This window comes from Pelodiscus sinensis, chromosome 2 (assembly GCF_049634645.1).
Source record: "Pelodiscus sinensis isolate JC-2024 chromosome 2, ASM4963464v1, whole genome shotgun sequence".
Lineage (NCBI taxonomy): Eukaryota > Metazoa > Chordata > Testudines > Trionychidae > Pelodiscus > Pelodiscus sinensis.
Window position 1 is genome coordinate 177309344 of NC_134712.1, and position 24564 is coordinate 177333907.

Here is a 24564-nt window from a genome sequence, read left to right on the forward strand (position 1 = left end):
CGCTATTTCAAAATAGCAAAACGCTATTTTGAAATCCATTTTGTGTGTAGACACATTATTTCAAAATAACTTATTTCAAATTAACTACTTGCTGTAGTGTAGACATACCCTAAGGGATTCAGGACATGGAAGTGGACTGAACTAGGAAGGATAGTGAGTAAATAAAGGGAAAAAGTGTATCTTGTCATGATCAGGGTATTTTTTTTTATTGTTGTGGTTTGGTTTGGTTTGGTTTGGTTTGGTTTGAACTGCTCTGTGTGAATCTATGCCTCCTTTCCCCCATTTGCTATCTAAGAGTTGTTCCCAGAGAGTTTCTCTGTGTTTTAATTTGTTTTACTTTGTTGCTCTGTAACACCTAGCAATCAAGTATGCTTTATCAAGTATATCTTTTATTTTGTTAATAAAAATCACCTTTTAAGGCAATTATTTGATTTTTGTGTCCTGGAAAGGAACAGGGGTCTGTGTGTGCATGTCTGCCTGTCTAGACTGAGTGGTCAGCTACCAGAGACTGCAGCTTGTTTGTTCTCTTTGTTTTTTCAAGCTCTCTTGTGGCAGAGGAGCTTGGGGTACCGTTGGGGAAGGAAGCCCAAGTGCTATCTTCCTGGGTTCAAGAAGAAAGTGATTTGTTTCACTTGGTGGTGGCAGCTGTTTTGTTTATTTCTCAGAGCCAATTTATCTGTGACTCTGGGTGGGTTTTTTGGTAAGCAGAGCCTAGAGGCTAAGGTATTTAAGGTCTTTGCAGGCCCCCACCTTCTGCACTCAGAGTGCCAGAGTGGGGATAAACCCTGACACTTCCTCAGATGCTGAAGAAAAAAGATAAGAATGCAGAAAAGTAAGCAATAGAGATGGGACTGCGACATCCTTGCTAATTAAATCAGAGTGAATGTGGCTCATCTCCTACAGTGATAAGAAGGTGAGAGTATCTGAATAGGAAATTACCTATTGTCATGTGAGAACCACTCTATGTGACTAAACCTTGTTTCAGGGTGTTACATTTGCATATGAATTGCAGCTCAGCAGTTTCTCATTGCAGTTTGTTTCTGAAGTCGTCCTCCTCCCCTGCAAGAATGGCAACTTGCAAGTCAGAAACTGTGTGTTTAGATATTTTAAAGTGCTCCGCTGCTGGTTTTTGGATGTTTCCATTCTTAATGTCTGAGTTGTGTCCTTTTTTTAAAATTATTTTTTTATTTTTTTCATAGGGACAGTTCGTCTGATATACGTGGCAGAGGGGCATTATTGTCACATGGTGGTATAAATTACATTAGTAGATATGCATGTGAATGAGCCTTTGATGGTATGGCTGATGTGATAGTGTCACTAGGGTAATTGTATGGACAGAGTTGACAATGGGATTTGTTGCAGGGACAGGTTTCTGGATTAGTATTTCTGTTGTGGAGTTGGTGGTATTTAGCTCCAGTTGAGGAACTGTCCATAAACAAGGATAAGCCTGCCTCCCAAGCTCTGAGAGTGAGGGATCATCATCTGAGGTTGTAACTCTTTGATGATGTGTTAGAGAGGTTTTAACTGGGGGGCTCTGGGTAATGGCTAGTGGTGTTCTGTTGCTTTCTTTGTTGGGTCTGTCCTGTAGTAAGTGACTTTTGGGTAACTGCCTGGCTTTATCAATCTGTTTCTTCACTTCTCCAGGTGGGTATTGTAGTATTAAGAAGGCTTGATAGAGATCCAATAGGTCAGGAATGGCCAACCCGCGGCTCGTGAGCCACATTCAGGTCTTCAAAGGAAATATTGCAGCTCCCGCACATGCAGCTCTTAAAGGGGCAGGTTTTTTTTTTCTCAACAACTTTCCATCTGATGGAGCTTGCTTAGGTAACATGTGGCTGGTAAAGGGGCAGCTTTTTTTTGTTTTGCTCAACAACATCTTTCCCTTGGCTCTTTGCGCTGTATCCACCATTATTTTACCCCTTTATCTGTAACAGGTTGGCCACCCCTGCTGTAAGTGTTTGCCTCTATCTGAGGGATTGGAGAAAATGTGATAGTATCTAAGGGCTTGGCTGTAGATAATGGATCATTTGATGTGCTCTAGATTAAAGCTAGAGGTGTGTACGTAAGTGTAGTGATCAGTTAGTTTCCAGTATATTTATGTGACCATCACTTATTTGTGCTGTAGTATCCATGAAATGGATTTTCTGTGTGGACTGGTCTAGATGGGCATGGATGGTGGTGTAGAAATGTTGAAACCCTGGTGGAATTCTTCAAGGGACACATTCCCATGAGTCCAGATGCTGAAGATGTCATCAATGTAGTGCAAACAGAGGAGGGCCACTGTGGGACAGGAGCCGAGGAAGCATTGTTCTAAGTCAGCCATAAAAATCTTGGCGTACTATGGAGCTGTGCAGCACAAAGTTCAGTAACCAGTTGTGCCAGTTGGATATACGTTTCCTGATTCTTTGTGTGGGACATTCATGTAGAGTTTCTACACCCATAGTGGCTAGAGTGTGTTTTTGGGAAGATTGCCAATGGATTATAGTTTTCTCAGTGATTCAGTAGGGTCTCAAAGTTAGCTGAGAGCATTGGTAGCATAGGGCCTGAAGAGGAAGTTATTATAGCCAGACAGCCCATCTGTGCCAATGCCTGAGATGATGGGCTTTCCAGGATTTCCAGATTTATGGATCTTAGGTAGCAAATAGAATACTCCTGGTCTGGGCTCTAGCATGTGTCTGGGGGAATTTGTTCTCGTCCTACTTTGGGTAGTTTCTTGAGTAGTTGGTGTAGTTTCTTTTGGCACTCCTCAGTGAGATCAGAGGATAGTGCCCTGTAGAGATATTTAGTACAGGCAGTCCCCAGGTTACATCAATTCGACTTACGTCGGATCCCTAGTTACAAACTGGGGGGGGGGGGGCGGCGCAGCTAGTGTGGGGTGCCTCCCCCACTGTTGCTGCCTCTGGCGGTGCGGGGGGCGCTTCCCCTCAGCAGACCAGGGAGATGCGGAGCGGCTTTTCTCACCGCGGAGGATGCGGGTCTGCTGGGGGGAACAAGACACCAGCCAAAAGGGGGCACTCCAGAGTGGAAAAATTAATTTCCTAGGGAACAGCAGGAGCAGCAGGCACAGCAGGCAGTGAGACCCATTGTGTTAAAGTCCCCACCTTAGGAGCAACAGCTCTTTCCCTCTTCAGCACTAGAGCTGCAAGTATCTTGTTAGCGTCACGTGAAATTAACAAGTCCCTTCCAGCCTGGCAGAGGTGAAGCTGAAAAATTACCCAGTGGTGTGGGTGGGCAAGAATGGGGAGGAGCAGGACAGAAGGGAAGAGGGAATAAGCCCCAACCCCACACACTGGCTGGAGTGGAGCAGGGTAAGCCCTGAGGGTATGGGTCTGGTTGCAAAGTGGGTGAATGGACAATGAGGAGCCACCTGTGGCTAAACTCCTGTTCCCAACACAGAATTTTTCTTTAAAATTAATCCTGTGGATAGATTCACACATACACTTCACAGGAAGGGATTTCCATTTTCTGCTCAGCAGAATACAACAACAGCTTTGATTGTATCAATATTTCACTGTGCTCTCCAATGACTATTGATTACACTTAATACCCATTTCACTGAACCATCTGTAGCAAATTCTATTTGGAACAGTAATATGCATTGAATAAACTTTTTTTAGTTATAAAAAACAAAGATTCTGACTATTAAATGAATAACTGGGATCTTTCAGGTACCCCAAAAGGAAGATTTGGATATAGCATGAAACACTGAAAGTTATGATCAATTTTTAATTAAAATATCAACCAAAAAAACCTTCATATCAAAACAGTATGTGTTTTTCTTAGAATAAGGAAGTTGTATGAGAATCAGGGTCTTTTCCACTTAACTCCAGCTCCCAGTCCCCCCCCCAAAATATGTACCAGTTCCGACTTACATACAAATTCAACTTAAGAACAAACCTACAGTCCCTATCTTGTATGTAATCTGGGGACTGCCTGTATATATCAACAAAAATAGTTTTGGAAGGCAAGTCATTTGTGGTGTGTTTTTTCTCTGGAGATGATATAAGGTTGTTAAAACATAATCTTTATTTTAATTTAGATCATTTACAGATAACATTAAATTAATGTTATAGATTAATTAATTAAATTATTAAATTAATGTTATCCTAGGTGATGTCATGCTAGGAGTCTACTACAGGCCACCTACCCAGGTGGAAGAGATGGATGAGGCTTTTTTTTAAACAACTAACAAAATCATTCAAAGGCCAAGATTTGGTGGTGATGGGGGACTTCAACTATCCAGCTATATGTTGGGAAAATAACACAGCGGGGCACAGACTATCCAATAAGTTCTTGGACTGCATTGGAGACAACTTTTTATTTCAGAAGGTTGAAAAAGCTACCAGGGGAGAAGCTGTTCTAGATTTGATCCTAACAAATAGGGAGGAACTAGTTGAGAATTTGAAAGTGGAAGGCAGGTTGGGTGACAGTGATCATGAAATCATAGAATTCACAATTCTAAGGAAGGGTAGAAGAGAGAACAGCAAAATAGAGACAATGGATTCCAGGAAGGTGGATTTTGGTAAGCTCAGAGAGCTGATAGGTAAGGGCCCATGGGAATTGAGACTGAGGGGGAAAAACAACTGAGGAGAGTTGGTAGTTTTTCAAAGGGACATTGTTAAGGGCCCAAAGGAAGCTATTCCGATGTGTTAGAAAGATAGAAAATATGGCAAAAGACCTCCTTGGCTTAACCACGAGATCCTGCATGATCTAAAAATAAAAAAGGAGTCATATAAAAAATGGAAAGTAGGACAAATTACAAAGGATGAATATAGGCAAACAGCACAGGAATGCAGGGGCAAGATTAGAAAGGCAAAGGCACAGAATGAGCTCAAACTAGCTACCGGAATAAAGGGAAACAAGAAGACTTTTTATACATACATTAGAAGCAAGCGGAAGACCAAGGAGAGGGTAGGCCCACTGGTCAGTGAGGAGGGAGAAACAGTAACAGGAAAGTTGGAAATGGAAGAGATGTTCAATGACTTCTTTGTTTCGGTCTTTACCGAGAAGTCTGTAGGAATGCCTAACATAGTGAATGCTAGTGGGAAGGGGGTAATTTGAGAAGATAAAATAAAAAAAAAGAACAAGTTAGAAATTACTTAGAAAAGTTAGATGCCTGCAAGTCACCAGGGCCTGATGAAATTCATCCTAGAATACTCAAGGAGCTGGTAGAGGAGATATCTGAGCCTCTAGCTATCATCTTTGGAAAATCATGGGAGACAGGAGAGATTCCAGAGGACTGGAAAAGGGCAAATATAGTGCCCATCTATAAAAAGTGAAATAAGAAAAACCCAGGAAACTACAGACCAGTTAGTTTAACTTCTGTGCCAGGGAAGATAATGGAGCAAGTAATTAAGGAAATCATTTGTAAACACTTGGAAAGTAGCAAGGTGACAGGGAAATGCCAGCATGGATTTGTAAAGAACAAATCATGTCAAACCAATCTGATAGCTTTCTTTGATAGGATAACGAGTCTTGTGGATGAGGGAGAAGTGGTGGCTGTGATATACCTAGACTTTAGTAAGGCGTTTGATACGGTCTCGCATGATATTCTTCTCAATAAACTAGGGAAATACAACTTAGATGAGGCTACTATAAGGTGGGTGCATAACTGGCTGGATAACCGTACTCAGAGAGTAGTTATTAATGGTTCACAATCCTGCTGGAAAGGCATAACAAGTGCGGTTCCGCAGGGGTCTGTTTTGGGACTGGCTCTCTTCAATATCTTCATCAACGATTTAGATATTGGTATAGAAAGTACGCTTATTAAGTTTGCAGATGATACCAAGCTGGGAGAGGTTGCAACTAATCTATAAGATAGGGTCATAATTCAGAATGGCCTGGACAAATTGGAGAAATTATCTGAGGTAAATAGGATGAAGTTTAATAAAGAGAAATGCAAAGTGCTCCACTTAGGAAGGAACAATCAGTTTCATACATACAGAATGGGAAGCAACTGTCTGGGAAGGAGTACAGCAGAAAGGGATCTAGGGGTTATAGTGGACCACAAGCTGAATATGAGTCAGCAGTGTGATGCCGTTGCAAAGCAAACATGATTCTGGGATGCATTAACAGGTGTGTTGTGAGCAAGACACGAGAAGTCATTCTTCCGCTCTACTCTGCGCTAGTTAGGCCTCAATTGGCGTACAGGCAGTCCCCGGGTTACATACAAGATAGGGACTGTAGGTTTGTTCTTAAGTTGAATTTGTATGTAAGTCGGAACTGGTACATATTGTAGGGGAAATTCTAGCCAAACATTTCTCCAGAGCTCAATTTTATTCTCCCACACCACACTTCCCTCAGTCCTTTATTCTCAAGCTGAGGTGTCTGCTGAGAAAAGCCGCTCCGCGTTTCCCTGGTCTGCTGGGGGGGGGGGGGGAGAGGCGCTAGCTTCGCGTCTCCCTGGTCTGCTGGGGGGAAGCAGCTAGTGCAGGGTTGCCTCACCCCGTTTGTAAGTAGGGATCCGATGTAAGTCGGATCCATGTAACCCAGGGACTGCCTGTATTGTGTTCAGTTCTGGGCATCGTATTTCAAGAAAGATGTGGAGAAATTGGAGAGGGTTCAGAGAAGAGCAACGAGAATGATTAAAGGTCTAGAGAACATGACCTATGAGGGGAGGCTGAAGGAATTAGGTTTGTTTAGTTTAGAAAAGAGAAGATTGAGGGGGGACATGATAGCAGTTTTCAGATATCTAAAAGGGTGTCATAAGGAGGAGGGAGAAAACTCGTTCATCTTGGCCTCTGGGGATAGAACAAGAAGCAATGGGCTTAAACTGCAGCAAGAGAGGTTTAGTCTGGACATTAGGAAAAAGGTCCTAACTGTCAGGGTAGTCAAACACTGGAATAAATTGCCCAGGAAGGTTGTTGATTCTCCATCTCTGGAGATATTTAAGAGTAGGTTAGATAAATGTCTTTCAGGGATGGTCTAGACAGTATTTGGTCCTGCCAGGAGGGCAGGGGACTGGATTCGATGACCTCTCGAGGTCCCTTACAGTCTTAGTCTTCTATGATTCTATGATTCATGTTTACCAGTGTTCAGTTTTGTGTGAACTAGTCGTGTTGATGAAAAGTAGCAAAACTTTAAAAGCCTGATTAGTCAAGTGGGTAACTAGGCAGAATTGACTTGCTTCTCATTTAGCTGACTTTTATGGTTGAAGAATGGCACATATGTTTGTGAAAAAGTCCCTTATAGACTGTTTACTAATGCTATCACAGTTTTATTCTTCCATAGAAACTGTATGTAGAGGTTTCATTTTTCTTATTGACATTCACAGAGAGAATAAACTATGACCAGTAAAATATAAACCTGCACTTTTTTCAAGAGTTTTTGACAACAAACAAAAAATACAGACTTGTCGGAAGTATAGTTTAGCTATATTTCATTTTTATAATAATTATGTATCAATTGATTTATTCTAAGAAATAACAAAACATCTTGTGATTTCGTATTAACTAACTAACGTGCGTTCATTGGTCATGTACAGGCTTGAGAAAAAAAGCCCCTAAAATAATTGCCATTTAACCTCTGTAATTTCATTGAGTGGAATAGAATTACTGTGTGAAATGTCATGGTATCCTTTGATTTAATTACAGCATATCTCTAAAGTTAACTCTTAAAGCGATTTTATTGTCCAGACTGTCAATCTAATGATTGCTTAGGGTGTCATGTACATTTTATATGCTGTCTCTAGAGAGTTAATTTTTATCGCAATTGCAAGTCTGGTTTCAGTGTTATCAAACATTGCTGAAGTCTTGGTGTGTTGTTTTAAGTTCTGATGCACTAAAAATAAAAAAGTTATTATTGATGTATACAATAGCATCTTTGCTGAAACTCACAGGTAACTGATTTAAATGTACAGTACAACTCAATTAGTCTGGCATCCAGTTGTCCGGCACTCCTAATAGTCCGGCATCAACTGGAACCCGGAACTGCTCAGGTCAGCCGCTCTCATGGCCAGGCCACTGTGACCCGCACCATTCCGCTCACGGTCCCCAGTGCACACAGCATCCAGCCTGCATGTGCTAGCAGCTGGCCACTGAGCATAGGCAGCTGCTCTGAGACCCGGACATAAGTTTGGGGGAGAAGTGGGATTGGGTGACAGCAGGGAGGGGATGTGTTTGGCTCTGGGGAAGGGAAAGGGAGGGGAGGGGGATTGGGTTGCACATGGCATCCTGGCCAGCTCGTTGAAAAGCCAGCCGCTCAGTGCACGTGCCCCAGCGCCCGGAGGGAGATGCACGGCTGTACCAGCAGCTCCGGGACCTAAGCATAAGGTGGGGGGAAGGGGGGTTGTGTTGGGAGTATGCCCCCTTATAGTACCTCCTGGAATTCTAGCATATCCAATAATCCGGCACCACCTAGGTCCCAAAGGTGTCAGATTATCAGAAATGTACTGTACTTACCTAACTGGTTTTAAAACAGCGTGAGTGATTTCTTTCATTAACACATACGCAACCATTCAGAATAGAATAAAATGTGTAATGGCCTAAATACAGTGCAGTGCACTTTGAAAAGCCATTTTTTAAACTAGTATTTCCTTGTTATGCCCTTGGTATTTCATAGCTGTCCTGTTTAAGCACTGAAGCAATTAGTTTTGAGAAGGCTGATTCTTCAGGGTCCAGTGCTTTCCTGCCTTTCATTTGCCGAAGCTGTACATTTTAATGAAGTTGTTTCATCTGTGTTGCCAAACACTACAATTTTGCTGCTTCAGTTCTAATTATCTCTGTTGGCAAATGCTATGTTTTATTAAAGCTGTCAAGTGCACTGTTCATTAAAAGTCCACAGTCTGTGGTGTCATGCACACAAATTAGATCAGCTTTGCTCATTGATGGATTATGTAGAAGTTAAATATTTTCTACATAAACCTTAAAAATCTAATGTAATGGTCATCAGTGTCACCCTGAGTTTAGGTAAGGCATACCTGTGGCTTCATGAGACTTAACCATAATTCATTTTATAAATGTATATTAAAACGTAATTAATCTAGCTGAATACACTGTTTTGCTCTAAGCCGGACACCTAGAGTAATATTTTATTTAAGAGAGCCTTTTTCTCACTTAGATCGTAGAATTAGATGCTGAAATCTAGAATTGTGTACACTGTAGTATGATTACTTTGTTTGATACTGATTTAATGGAAGCAAAGCCCTCTGTGCAACAGTCTTTCATTAGAGACTTGTATAATATAGTAGATTAATTTCCACTAAAAGAAATATGCCTTAATTTAAATGCTACTAACCTTGTGCATGCAAAAGATTGGAATGCTGCACATCTACCAAGTTCTATATTACAACTTCCTATTTTAAAAGGTGAATTTGATTGCAAACTATTTACATCAAATATATGATGCTTTGGTCTCACAATGACAAATGTATTATACTTCCACAGAAAGTACTTGACACAGTGTGGGTCATTTGTGTTATAAACAGTGGTCTTTTTACTAGTTTGCATTTTTGTTTTTCTTAGGAACTTTTTTACAGAATATATCATTAGTTAATTTTGTTGTGAATAAAGTACATATTCATCTTGTTGGGTATTAATTGTGCTCCAAGCATACTTTAAAATATCCTAATAAACTAAACAGTGACAAGGTATGAGATGAACATGTATCTTGCTGATGTATTAGTAATGCTTATCTGAAAATTTCAAGTGCCCCAAGAATATATATTAAAATTGCTTTTCAATAAAATTGCTTTTCAGTATGACATCACTTTTCTCTTTAGTTACTTTATTTTTTTAGATTAGATTTATACTTTCCAACATTGCATTTAAATACATTGGCCTATATAATAGTTTTTGCTTTGTATCCTAAAATTCAGGAGACCCTTGAGTAAAGTCAGTTTGAGTCCAGATACTCCACCCCCCTTTAATTTCCTAATATTTACATCTAGGCCCTCAAATGCCCCACCTTATCTTAAATGTGTAATGGTAATATGTGGAAAGAGAGGTGGTCTCTGATAGTCGGGACCCAAGCCATTAATGGCTTTATAGATAAGGGACAATATTTTGAATTGCACCCAGAAGTTCTAAGCTTACAGTAAAGCAGTTGCATTCTGCACCATATGTAATATCTGAATGGTCATCAAGAATATGTCCAAAGTAGGACATATCACCATATTGTGATGATGAACAGAAGACCTGAGAGAGAAGTTCACATATGTCTATTCAGAGAGAGGTACATGAGATTAAATTGTTCTTGGCCCTCAGAACTAGCTGGGATTCCAGAGGAAGACTGGCCTTAGAGCCGTGGTCACCAACCCGTCGATCGTGATCAACTGGTCGATCACAAGGCCTCGACCAGTCGATCGCAAGGCATTCTGGGCCCCCCATTTCCTCCTACCCCCAAGAAGCCCTGCTACCTACCTCCAGCGACAATGGAGGTAGTAGTGGCTTCCTGCTGGACAGAAGTCCTGAGCTGTACATCACTTCTGGGGGCTATGGGAATGCTCTGGCTGCTTCCTTGCCCCAGGTCTGTGGCGTGCCAGGAGCTTACCGGGGGAGTCCCCAGAGGCATGCACTGGGACTTCCCTTCTCTGTGGGAGGGGGGAGTTGGCCCCGGAGGGGGCATGCGCGGGGGCTTCCCTGATCCATGGGAGGCTCACACCGGCCCCAGAGGAGGCGAGCGACGGGGCTTCCTTCCTCCACAGGGGTGCTCCGTAGGAGGCACGCGCCAGCCCCACAGAAAGTGTGCAACAGGGCTTCCCTCCTCTGCGGGGTGGTGGAGTCCTGGGAGGAGGCGGACACAGGGGACGCTGTCCCCACTGGCCCCCTGTCCCCTGCTGCAGAACCCTGTCTCCACTGGCACCCTTTTCCCTGCTGCAGAACCCTGACCTCCCCTGTCCCCAGCCATAGAACCCTGCCCTCACTGGCACCCTGTCACCTGTCCCAGCACCGACTAGCACCCTTCCCCAGTACCATGTCCCCTGATCCCACCAACACAGTTGGGGCCACATTAGTGAGACTTGGGGGGGTTTGGAGGAGTTATTTTTTTGCATCTCACTGGTGTGGCCCCAACTGACTTTTCTGAGAGTCAGTGACCCCTTACTCAAAACAGGTTCCCCTACCCTTCTCATAAATAAAGACCATGTAGAAACTTTTTGTGTTTGACATAGTATTTTATTTAAAAATGAAGCCTGGCCAAAAAAAACCCAATTGGGGCCAAGCCCCCATCTGGCCACAGCATCATAACACTCCTTCTTTTCCCCATACCCTAGATCTGAGCCTATCATACACTGGAACCTCCTGCCCTGAGCCCCTCACATACCCCAACCCAAATTCCTGCACCCTCACATGCACAAGCCTATGGCTTGCTTAGTACCCCAACCCTCCATCTGACCCCACACTGCCCAGCCTGGAGCCCGCTCCCTGAGCCAGCATTCCCTTCTCCACCTCTTCCTGCATCCAGATTTCCTCCCAGAGTTTGCACCTCTCACCCCTTCCCACAACCAAATCCCTCATTCCCACCCCAGAGCCTACACATCCTGTCTCAACTCAGCGAGGGTACAGCTAGACTGCGGGAGTTTTTCAGGATTCCAGAGATATCCCAGAAAAACTCTTCCACATCCAGGGACACATTTGTTCTTCCGCTTTTTTTAGTGGAAGAGCAAACATGCTCTTTCGGTAATGCCTGTTTTCCTCTTTCTACGCGGAATAAGGGGGCTTCCAAAAGAAGGGTTTTTCTGACATTTGGTCCAGTCTAGACAGGCCAAATATTGGAAAAACCTCTTCCTACAGAAGAATTGGGAAAAAAGCAGCAGTATAAGGGTTGGGGATAGCAAGTGATGGAGAGAAGAAGAATAGAGAGGGCGGGGTGAGGCAGGACTTCAAGGAAGGGGTAGAGTCTTAGGGGAAGGATGGGGCGGTAGATCTTGGCTTGTTCTGTCATTTAAAAAGTGATCTTGGATGTAAAAAGTTTGGAGACCACTGCCTTAGAGCATCAAGTTGCAAATTGCATGATTAAACCTTGTATTTAAGGGGAACCGAAGTCATCTTCACCATACTCTTAAAGTCATTCCCCTACCTCTAACCCATTGTCATTTTCAGATTTGTACAAATACAGATTCAGCTAATTTACTTTTGTCCAAGTCCTAATGTCAGACAGGAAGCAAGCAAAAACAGACCACACATAATCCATTTCCAGTAGAAATAAAGCATGTAGCCACAGTTTCAGGAATAAAACTTACTTGAGCACACATTCAGCCTATTGTTTCTTGAACATCCCAACTAAGATTTAAAACGTTTTCATTATATTTAAATTTGGTGCAGATTTGAGACAGTCCATGTCACAAACTCATAATATTCCTGTACCAACTTCCTAGTTATCAAGCTAATTATTGCTGATCACACCACAGTTTTTCACATCTTTTAGATAGCAATTACCACATGTTTTAAGGACAGTGGAGAGAAAATAATTTTCTTTTGATCAAGAACACGTTGAATTTAGCAATATAGAGTCAGATTATTTCTGTGACTTCACTGAAGCAATCTGTCAACAATGAGCCTCATTGAGAATCTTGAAACTAGATGTGTAAATACAGTATCTTCATGTATTATCTATTAACCTTCATATTACATTTATAAAAATTCTTGCCTTGGTGTATTTACTCACTAAATAACAAAAGGATCTCGTGGTTTTCTGTGGCACTTCTAACTAAAGCTAAATAGAATGAGAATAGTAAGAAAGTGATAGATAATAAATTGAAACTATAAATCAGTTCTGCACATGTGGTGATTAGAGGTTGGTAAAGTTCTAATCCAGATCCTAATGTCCTAAAAGTTCAGGGTTAACCATTGTTTTTGTTCAACTCATTTATGATAAAAGGTCACAAATGAAGTTCGGATCTGAGGTTTTAGTGCAGGTAATAGCCTTTCAAGCAACCTTTATAAGAGGCCATGTACTGTAATGGTCCCTGTGTTGTAATTGTTAAATTGAATTTTAAAGGAATTGAATATTTCCCGTTACATTTTGCATTACAGGAGCACCAGGACAGTATGCTGGGTAATACCATGCAGAGTGTAATTGCATTATTGAATAATCTTGTGACTCAGAAAAATATGAACATGACTTTACTTTATGAACAAGGTATGTGTTTCTTATATTTTGCATCTCCTCACTGCAAATATTTTCCCCTGCATGTATAGTAACATGAGCTTTTCTACTCAGCGTACTTAATTGTGTACTGTAGTTTATAGTTACATAGCCATATTAAAGTTGGCGGTTCCTGAAGGAGTGACTAAGTGAAAACTAAATTATACCTTTAAGGCACAGCTTTGTAGAATGGTGGTACAGAGCCCAGAGTACATGGATTTTTATTGTAATTGGCCCTTGCACGAGAATCCAGGAAGAAGGGAGGGGCTTTGTATTCTCCCTACCTTCCTATTCACACCTGTGAAAGCGTCAGTCAGTCTATAGCTGTAAATTTCTTTCTTTACTGTTTAAATGCATCAGTCATGCATTGTGATCTGTCTGGGTTTTCTGATACACCCATGAGGAGCCTCATCAACTTGACTGGTCCTAAATATGAAAATCATTACTTCAGTAATAATATGTATTGAATGGAGAATTTGGCTTCACTATACAAAATGGAGTGAGAAATTTTTGGTGTTTAAATAAGAATATATTTGTTTGAAAGTGCATCTAGAAATTTGTAACAGCATTTCGCTAGCACAGAATACTTATTTAACAACAGTATACTTGGTTTTGTGATTAAGGAAACACTAATTGTCATTTCTGCTACCATAATTCTGTGAATTTCATAGAATCCTAGAGTTGAAAGAGACCTCAGGAGGTCATCAAGTCCAGACCCATTGACTGTAAACTCTTTGGAGCAAGGTTTTTTCTGTGTTGTATAAACCTCCAGTTATGCTGTATAAATAATATAAATAATAAAAAAAGAATAATAAATAATGACATATAACTTCAAACAAAGGTTATGTGTTTACAGGCTAGACACTGAAATTACTGAGTGAGGTCCTATGGCCTGTATTGTTCAGACAATATCAAAATGGCCCATTCTGGTCTTGAAAAGTTAGAAATTAATACAATATTTAAATGCTGGTGCGAATGGTATTTATACTTAATTAAAATATTTCATGTAAACAGATTGCTCATAATACAGAGAAAGCCCTTCTGTTTTATTTTTAAAAATAATTTCATTAACACTTTAAAGCTGTCGTTTTGCTGGAACATATGGATTGATTTTTCCATAATTTTAATACAATTTTTTTGTAGTAACAGTATGGCTTTTATAATGAAGTAACTGGCTCTGTGGATAAAGGAGAGTCAGTGGATGTGATATATCTTGTCTTTAGCAAAGCTTTTGATATGGTCTCCCATAATATTCTTGCCAGCAAGTTAAGGAAGTATAGATTGGATAAATGGACTATAGGATGGATAGAAAGCTGGCTAGACTGTCGGACCCAATGGGTAGTGATTAATGGCTTGATGTCAGGTTGGTGTTTGGTTTCTAGCGGCGTGACCCAAAGATCAGTTCTTGGACTAGTTTTGTTCTACATCTTTATTAAGGACCTGGATGAGGGGATGGATTGCACCCTCAGCAAGTTTGCAGATGACACTAAGCTAATGGGAGAGGTAGATATGCTTGAGGGCAGGGAGAGAGTCCAGAGTGACCTAGACAGATTAGAGGATTGGGCCAAAAGAGATCTGATGAGGTTCAACAAGGACAAGTGTAGAATCCTGCACTTGGGATAGAAGAATCCCAAGCATTGTTACAGGCTGGGGACTGAATGGCTAAGTAGCAATTCAGCAGAAAAGGACCTGGAGATTACAGTGGATGAGAAGCTGGATATGAGTCAACAGCGTGCCCTTGTAGCCAAGAAAGCTAATGGCATATTAGGTTGCGTTAGGAGGAGCATTGCCAGCAGATCTAGAGAACTGATTATTCCCCTTTATTCGGCTCTGGTGAGGCCACGTATGGAGTATTGTGTCCAGTTCTGGGCCCCCAGTTTCAGGAAGGATGGTGGATGCCTTGGAGATGGTCCAGAGGAGGGCGACCGAAATTATTAGAGGGCTGAAGCACATGGCCTATAAAGAGAGGCTGAGGGATTTAGGTTTGTTTAGTCTGTAGAAGAGAAGAGTGAGGGGGGATTTGATAGTAACTTATATGTTTCAACTTCCTGAAGGGAGGTTCCAAAGAGGATGGAGAGAGGCTGTTCCCAGTAGTGACTGATGGCAGAACAAGGAGCAATGGTCTCAAGTTACAGTGGGGGAGATCTAAGTTGGATATCAGGAAAAACTATTTCACTAGGAGGGAGAAATGGGTTACCTAGGGAGGTGGTGGAATCTCCATCCCTCAAGGCTTTTAAGTCTTGTCTTGACAAAGTCCTGGCTAGATTGATTTAGTTGGGATTGGTCCTGCTTTGGGCAGGGAGATGGACTTGATGATTTCCTGAGGACTCTTCCAGCTCTATGATTTTATTACAACCTAAATTATGGATTCATATAAATTATAGATCACAACAGCAACCTATGAAATATTTTTATATAAACCCCACAACATATGTATTTCCTTGTTAGACTGTGATGGCTCTAAAAGGCACTCTAATTTCTTGATAAACATTGTTGGTTTCCACCCACTTAAGTAAAAATCATCCAAATGGGTATGTGCAGATCAGAAAACCTGTCCTATATGGAGCTGTTTAGTGTTTGTTTTTTGTTTTGTTTTTGATTAGTCGTATGCACTTTGTAGTTCTCTGAAATACTTTGTCTTTCAAAAATACAATCATAAATTTTAAATTGCATTAGGACACCTCAGCAAATATCTTGTCTCCTCTGTGTAGTCTGCTAGGACCCGCTCTCATTTACTTTTCACGTTACTTGGGAATATGTTAGTTCTTTCTCACCTCTATCATACTTCATGTGTCTCGTCACTCAGAGTAGTTCATGGCTTGAGGAATTGTACTAGAAATGTTATTGAAAGCAGATGTGACATGGATTGAACAGGCTTGGAGAAGGGAGAGTCTCAGTAGGAATTGGATATTACACTAGTTCAGGTTTATTACATTTCAGTACCCTGATCTGGATGCACTTCACAGCAGAAGCCTGAAACCATTTCTCCAAGATAACACCTCCAGCCCTTCAGGAACTGGCTAGTTGTCAATGTACTATATACCTAAACCGTAGCCACTGTGTTATTGATTGAAGGCCTAATCCTACAGTTCAGAACTTCTGAGACCCAAATCTGTAAAGATAATTACAGAAGTATTGATCTGGTAATGATGTATCTGAAAGTTCTTCTGTCCACATGAAGGTGGGAAGAAAACAATCCTAATGCAAAACAGAGGACTTGGTTACCCCACAATTGTATAAACTCAAGTGCCTGATTTTTATCACTTTTATACATATGGTCTAGTGGTCTGGGAAGTAATATTCTGTCTGTGACTTTGGGAAAATCTCTCTCAATTTCCCATCTGTAAAATAGGGCCTTCTGTAGTTCTTTAAAAATCCTACCCTAGAGGATTCTTATCCCTAGGTTTCAGCTTTCTAGCACAAGACAAGTGGAGCTCTAAGATCTTGAAATATTTTGGTCCATGGGACAGTAGTAGTGGGATAGAGCACTACATGTAAATTAACTTTCTTCTTCGAGTGCATCCTCATGTCCATTCAACATAGGTGTGTGCACCAAAGCTCAATGCCAAGTACAACCTTTGGTCTTGCAAAAGAAGAATGGACTCCATTAGAAGCACCCCGAGTCAAGTGCTCCTTTCTTTAACGGTTCTGGAATGGAAGGACCTGCAAATCCTACGCTTGTCCAAGATATGCCCTTCCCCCAGGAAGCGAAGGCAGTCAGCATATGAATCATTGACTAGCATAGGCCTGTGACACAGAGCACAGGCTTTGAAGCCAGAGGAGAGGGCATGCCCCGTCCCCACCATGCAAAGTCTCTAAGAGAATCAAGAGTTCAACTATTTACAGGTACTTAAACTGATGATAGAATTATTTGCAAGGCAATAGGGAATGCTAGCTACAGCTAAGTTTGGAGCATGCTGTTCCAAGCACAGTCACTGGCGGTAAGAAGGAACTAAGGAGGAAGGGGCCAGGGAGTGTCCTATATAGCCTGGCTTACATGCGCCATGATAGGCAGTGCTGGAGATCCCAGAGCGTACAGGCATAGCTTAGGATAAAAAAAACTCCCAGCACTGGTGCATGTAGCGGGCACACACACCTATTTTGAATGGATATGAGTCACATATCTCGAAAAACACCTGTTAAAGAACAGGTAACTGCCTTTTCTCCTGCTTCCCCACAGCTGAGTAAGAATTAAAAAGCTAATGTAGTTAAAGTGCTTTGAAAATGGAAAATTCCGTATACACACTGAACATTATGTGAGACTCGGATTATTAGGTCAGTCCTGAAAAGTTATGCTGCTGATGCTCCTTTTTATGATAAATTCATATGGGATCACTCATGAACATATACTTAATTATACCCCAAAGATACCTTTGTTTTGCTTCATTTATCTTACATTCAGATAATATCTCACAGGAAGTTATTGAATTTGTTTTTTTTAAAACATAAGAACGGCCATTCTGGGTCAGACCAAAGGTCCATCTACCTATGTCCTGTCTGCTGACAATGGCCAATAGAAGATGCCCCAGAGAAAGGGAACACAACAGGTAATCCTCATGTAATCCCTCTCCTGTCATCCATTTCCAGAGAAACAGAGGCTAGAGACACCATTCCTACCCATCCTGGCTAATAGCCATTGACGGACCTAACCTCCATGAATCTGTCTAGCTCTTTTTTGAACCCTGTTAAAGTCCTAGCCTTCACCACATCCTCTGGCAAGGAGTTCCAGAGGTTGACTATGTGCTGAGTGAAGAAAAACTTCCTTTTGTTTGTTTTAAACCTGCTACCTATTGATTTCATTTGGTGACCCCTCATTCTTATATTGTGGGAATAAGTCAATAACTTTTCCTTATTCATTCTTTCCACACCAATCATGATTTCATAGACCTCTATCATATCCCCTTAGTCTCCTCTTTTCTAAACTGAAAAGGTCCAAGTCTTTTTAATCTCTCTTCATATGGGATCAGTTCCAAACCCCTAATCATTTTTGTTGCCCTTTTCTGAACCTTTTTCAATGCCTATATATCTTTTCTGAGATGAGGCGACCGCATCTGTACACAGTATTCAAGATGTGGGCATATCATGGTTTTATACAGAGGCAATAAGATACACTCTTACTTATTCTCTATCCCTTTTTAAATTATTCCTAATATTCCTTATTCTTATAAATAAGTTTTAATAGTTCAAACACTAGCAACTAAAACCTGCTTCCTATTCTGAATATGATTCTCTCTCTTCAACTGCCAGGAAACCAATATTTTTTAAGGCATATCAGTCCTAGATCCTAGTCAATCCCATTACTTTTGTACTTTTTAATCTTTAGAAATAACTCTTTTTCCTCCCCAGAAAAATTGTACTAGATTATGGAGATTATAGAGTGGGTTATAGTCCACGCATTATTTTTCCCCTTCCTTAATCAATCTTGCATGATGGGTATTGCTTCATGACTATTTTTGTAGTTTCATATTGATAAGAATTATAATTCCTTATATGTTAGCTGCTTCCAAAACCCTTTATGACGCTACCATGAAGTAACTGTTTTCACCTCTGAACTATAGCTCCTCTGTAATGTTTACGTGAAAGAGAGGATAACATACATAACTGGATCTGCGAGGAGAATTTTGGAATGGCCCATGTCATCAATTTATAAATGTACTTCCCTTTAGTATTAATGGAGAGTTCTGCTTAATAGTAAGCTCCTTGACATGACCCACACAGGAATTCAGTGAGAACACTGTTATTAGCAGAATTACTGAAGTCTCCTGTGAAAAATATAATCAAGTCTCAAATAACCAACAGTTTTTTGGTAATGTTTAAGTCTCTTCTAAAAGACTGGTACTGTTGGAGGTCTCACAGGATTCTTTCTTTCAGTGTACCAAATAATCAGGTGTTCGTCTTTTAAAACTTTAGTTTACAAGTGTACTCTCTGCCAAAGTATGTGCAACTCTCAAAGCAGAACATGGTGCAAAAATGTCAAGGTAAAAAAGGAAGTTGAGAAGGCAAATATTCTTAATTTTCAAAAAGGGTAATAATGTATAATGATTCTTCATGTCTGATCATTAACTTTAACTCTTGGTGATCAGATCTTGAAATCAGTATCTTGTGAAAATGCCATCTCAGATAAAATTAGTAACTTTCTTCTCTGACAGTGTTTTACAGTTGTCAGCATTTGATAATATGCACCACAAAATTATCACCATTATGTTCTATTCTAAATATTAGCAAAAACTGTGGTAAATGCAGACGTAGAGCACGGTAAATGTACTCTGAAGGCTGCTTGAATGCTATATATTGGTTATAATTTCAGTTTCAGTAATAAACTGAAGGTGAAATAAAGAACTTCTTTACCTACAGTAAGGCTATGTCTAGACTGCAGGCTTCTTGCGAAAGAGGCTCTTTCGAAAGCATCTTTCGAAAGAGCCTCTTTCGAAAGATCGCGTCTAGACTGCAGGCAGATCTTTCGAAAGAGCAATCCGCTTTTTCGAAAGAGAGCACCCAGCGAGTCTGGATGCTCTCTTTCGAGGAAGCCCTATTTACATTGAAGAACGCCTTCTTTCGAAAGAGGATGAAATACAGGCAGTCCCCGAGTTACGCGGATCCGACTTACGACTGCAGACCAGGGAGACGCTGAACAAAGCGGCGGAGGACCCGGGGCCGGACCCACGGCGCTTCCAGATCAGCTAGAGGCGCCGGGGGTCCGGCCCCGGGTCCTGCGCGGCTTTGTTCAGCGTCTCCCTGGTCTGCAGTCGTAAGTCGGATCCGCGTAACTCGGGGACTTCCTGTATTTCATCCTCAGTTTATTATTTCTAGCACCTTTGTTTCCCTTCTCATTTATTTACATAGTATTTTACACAAATTAGAGGTTGTCAGGAATATTTAATTATCCTATTGTAGCAGCATTTCTGCTCAATGTAGAACTTAACTTTTGTCTTTTGAGACACGCTCAAAGACAAGGAGATACTTTATTGTCATATCAGCCTTGTCTTTTATAGAAAGAAATTAGACATATTTTACTAGAGGCAAAAATGTGTTTGTAGGGCTTAATTCTGTAGCTTTACTTCTCAAAGATGAACAAATCAGATGATTACAGAGTAGCCTAATGGGCTGGAAAACGACAGTTTTTGGTGGTGGTAGTGGTGGTGTATGTGTATGTGTATACACAGGAGAGATTCAAATGCTGCCCAGCTGATTAACAGAGCTCCAACAGCCAGCAGCATGTGTTTCTTTGGTGGTGCACATCTTCACATGCATTGATACACATAACAAAATTTATTTTGCACATAGATGGAAAAGAATTAGAGGGAACATTGCTGGTAGGGGGTTTGCAGTCCAATTTTGGATATGTCTGAAACTATTCATTTGTTTACTCTATCTTTAACTTCTTTGGCAGGCCAATACTCCATTAACAATTTATCAAAATTTTCAGATTTTTCTGCCAAATGCTGACTCCTCTGCTGAAGTCAACAATATTGGGAATATGAGGAGAGTTTTAATATTATGTAAGAAAGTGTTTATTGTAAACTACCCAGGCATGGGTGGCCTACCTAGTGGATGGGGCAGAATCTTGTTTTGTGCTTGTGGTAGTAGCTCGGGAAATGGTAAGCATAGTTCTAAGCCTAAGGAGTCAGGGACCATTCCAAGTGTAAAGCCGGAGTCAGGATAAAAGAGTCAAGTCAAAGGTCATAACCAGAGTCAGAAATCCAACTCTAATTTGAAGAGGTAATCTGGAGTGTTAGTCAGGGATGTAGCCAAGACTCAGAACTAGGAGTCAGAAACCAAAATGAAGCAGGAGGGCTGGAGCTGGTGTTTGGAGCAAGGGATGAGCAGGGTGTGGAACAAGCATTGGAAGCAGGCTGAATCAGAAAATGGAAATGAGAGCAGGGTAAAGCACTAGTGCAGGCATGGTACATAAGGAGCAGATGCTGCTGCTCCTGTAAGGTTCAAGTAGCAGACCGCTGTTTCCCCTGCCAAATCAGGTAGTGCAACCATTTGGAGGGAGCTCATGGGGTCTCACTGAGGTTACTGCATTTCCTAGGGACCAGGACAGAAGCTAGATTTACCCCTCACAGTTTCCACTATATGGTGGAATTAGGTCCATCAATTACACTGAATTGCAAGAGTCAAAAAATAGTCACAATTAATGGGTTTTCTATATTTTCAAATATATTGATTTCATTTACAGCACAGAATACAAAGTGAATAGTTTTCCCTTTATATTATTTTTATTAAACATTTTTGCACTGTAAAAAGTTAAAAGAAATAGTCTGAGGTGAATTGCATGAAAGTGTAATTTACAAATGTAGAATAGTTTTGAACATAACTGAACTAAAAACAAAAAAAACGTATAAGTGTAGTGCCTGTAAACTGAAACATGAAGAGGAATACAAATGTTTAGCATATCTGCTGGCCACAACAATGGCATGTAAACACGTGTTCTCGCCTTCAGGTGACATTGTAAATAAGAATTAGGCAGCATTATCTTCCATAAATACAGCCACTCCCCGAGTTACGACCACCTCCACTTACGACCATCCCCACTTACGAACTTTTTTGTGTTAGTGATTGGCTGAGTTGTACTTGTGTGAGGTGAATTGAAAAGCACTATTTCTTTTGTTTTTATTTTTACTGTGCAAATATTTGCATTCTCATATAACAATATAATGTTACCACTGTATACTTTGTATTCTGTGTTGTAATTAAAACCAATATGTTTAAAAATGTAGAAAAAAATCCAAAATATTTACAGTACATTTAAATTGGTATAGTATTATTTCATAGTATGATTAAAACGGTGATTAATAGTGACTCTTGTTTTTAGTCTAGTTAATTTGTTTTATGTTAATCGCATGCATAAACTGAAATTGATAACCTTAGTAGTTATGTACAATCCCATTTAATTGGTTAACTAGTTAAATGTTGTGCTTAACCAGTTAACTGATTAAAGGGGAAGTGGACAACGGGAGCAGCCCCAGTCCACAGTAGGTGGGGGAGCTGCTCCAGCCCCAACCAGTTAACCATAACCAGTAAGCGTCATCTCTAAGCCCTTGGTGGAAAGTGTGCCAAAATTTATCTTGCTGTATTTGGACTTGCCAAGTGTATTGAAATTCAGGAACTAAAACGGAAATGAAGTTCCAGGCTATTACCACCTAGAATGACACTATCAGCTTTAAAATAAACCTTAACAGCTCTTTATGGCAAATGAGAGCTGGAGTAGTTTCTGTAAAACTGGAAGTATAAAGGGAAAACACACAACGACAGCTTGCAGCAATTATTACATCCAACACTATATTAAGAAAACATAATAAGAACTCAAGGTGTGAACAGTTATTAAAAAAGGGAAAGGACTACAATAAAACTTTATAGAAGGATCTTAATAACTCATTTGCACCTCATGAAAGAACGATGATAATCAACCTTCACAGGTGAAGTATCCCATTCATCTTGTGGTCCACTGCTTTGACTTTTAGTCAAATGTCAAGAGATTAATTAGATTTCAAATGTCTTTATGCATGTTGTATTATTAAAGTCTGCTAAATCTTGTGCACTGAAAAAGTGACTCCCCTGGCAGCAATAATCCAGCATTAACATTTTTTAATAAAAAGGTCATGTGTCAGTCTTTTACATTTATAGATCTATAATTTAGTTATAGGCAAACTGCAAAAGGTTCTGAGATACAGATAAGCCCTTGGTCTTATAATGTATCCAAACCTTTGGAGGGCGTTTTTCTACCCTTCTTCCACTATATTTGTACTCCAGGTTCAGTTTCCAAAATTCTCTTAATCGTCCTGCCTGTCTTCCCCATTTCTGTAGACTGGACACTGGCCCTTCTTTATGAGAGAGCTGGCTCTCTAACCTATTCTGTCTTCCTTTGCCCTGTTATCCCATCTCTGTTGTGCTTCCACTTACAGTGAATCACTGTAAAGTATTTGTGATAGCTCAGTGCTGAGACTGTATCAGAAACGGTGGCATTGGATTGTGCAAAGACTTGAGACAGGAAACAATAGTAGGTTGTTGGAATAGCTGAGAAGATAGAGAAGTGATGGGCAATAACTGGCCCATGTGCTGGATGTGGTTCACCGCGCTTATCCCCTGGTGGTCCCCCTGCACTTTATTTACCTGCCCCTCCACAGGTATGGCCACTTACTGTGGATCACCGATCCCAGCCATTGGGATCTTTGGGAAGCTGTGCAGACTGGGACATCACTTCCCAGAGCTCCCATTGGCTGGGAACAGTGAACGGCTGCCAATGGAAGATCTAAGCAGCCGTATCTGTGGAGGCACAAGTAAACAAAGTGCCGGTGGCATGCCAGGAACTAACCCTGGTGAACCACGTCTGGCTTATTGCTCATCCTGATCTAGAGAAAAGAAGAGAACAGATGTGTTGACAACACAAGAAAGGAATAGTGTCTAATTCTTTTTTGAGGGAGGTGCAGTGCTTTCATCTAGAGTAGGGAGAAGATTGCTGAATTTGAGTGGGGATGGAAACCCTTTGAAGTCCTAACTTAATACATATTTAGTACACTATCTGAACCAAAACACGTTTAAGAGGTTGAAGCTCAGCTTGGGTAGAAACAAGAGCCAGGATTCAATCTTTTTTTTTTTTTTTAACTTTTTCTAAGCCTTTTGTTCATCCCTAGTGTAGGTGAACGTATACTCACTCACTTGTATGAGTTGTGTGTATCACTTTCATTATAGGAAAAAAATGAAAGTCCTGCTGCTCGCTAGAGACCATTGTTATGAGGAGGCTCTTTTTCCTTTCTCCCCATGTATTGAGGCGATTAATTCAAAGATAACAGATCAGGTTAAGAATCTTGGGGTCATTTTGATCATGTTGAACATGCTTTAAAATTGATTTAGTTATTCGGACCGTATTGTTATTTAGTCCTTAACCAGTTCTGAACAGTAAACACAAACCGTCATGATCAAGAGACTTGATTATCATAATTTCCTTTCAGAAAGATTTAAGAAAACTTTGTCCAAAATGTAACAGTAACATATTTGTTCTCTGGCTTAAGCAACCACATTCATATTAGACACTCTCTATAAAGGAATCAATAAAAAACCTCAGTCATCCTGTCTGAATAATTTTACCATGCTCATCACTATAGTAGCACCTGAGCATCTGTTACTTAGTTTATATGCAATATGTCTGGGACTGTGAAGGGCAGGCGAAAGAGACAAGGAGTTGTCTCTAGGATTCTTAGGCAGGGGACAACACTTGTTATACGTCCCTGCTAGTAGTGTGGTAATCCTTTTTTTCTTTAATGAAGCAAATTCACCTCTTTTTCACAAGCTCATGATACTATATATATATATATATGTGTGTGTGTGTGTGTGTGTGTGTGTGTGTTAGTCTCTAACGTGCCACAGGACTCCTCATTGTTTTTAAAGTTACAGACTAACACAGTTACCCCTCTGAGACTTTTTTCACAGTTAGTTTAACCTGAAGTAAATGAGCTCCTGAAGGCAATAATATCATGT

The 24564-nt window shown here is 40.7% G+C and overlaps 1 protein-coding gene across 9 annotated transcripts in view; it reads left to right on the top strand.

The window, feature by feature from the left end:
- The window catches only part of ULK4 (unc-51 like kinase 4), a 421715-nt gene that overhangs the window by 251143 nt on the left and 146008 nt on the right, over window positions 1-24564 (top strand). For all 9 annotated transcript variants that reach the window (XR_012901902.1, XM_025189022.2, XM_006131810.4 and 6 more), the window contains one exon: window positions 12972-13077. Coding sequence is in view for 8 of the 9 variants with exons in the window: in XM_025189022.2 (XP_025044807.2) it covers window positions 12972-13077 (106 nt within the window). In the remaining variant the exon portion in view is untranslated. The remainder of the gene's footprint in view (window positions 1-12971; window positions 13078-24564) is intronic.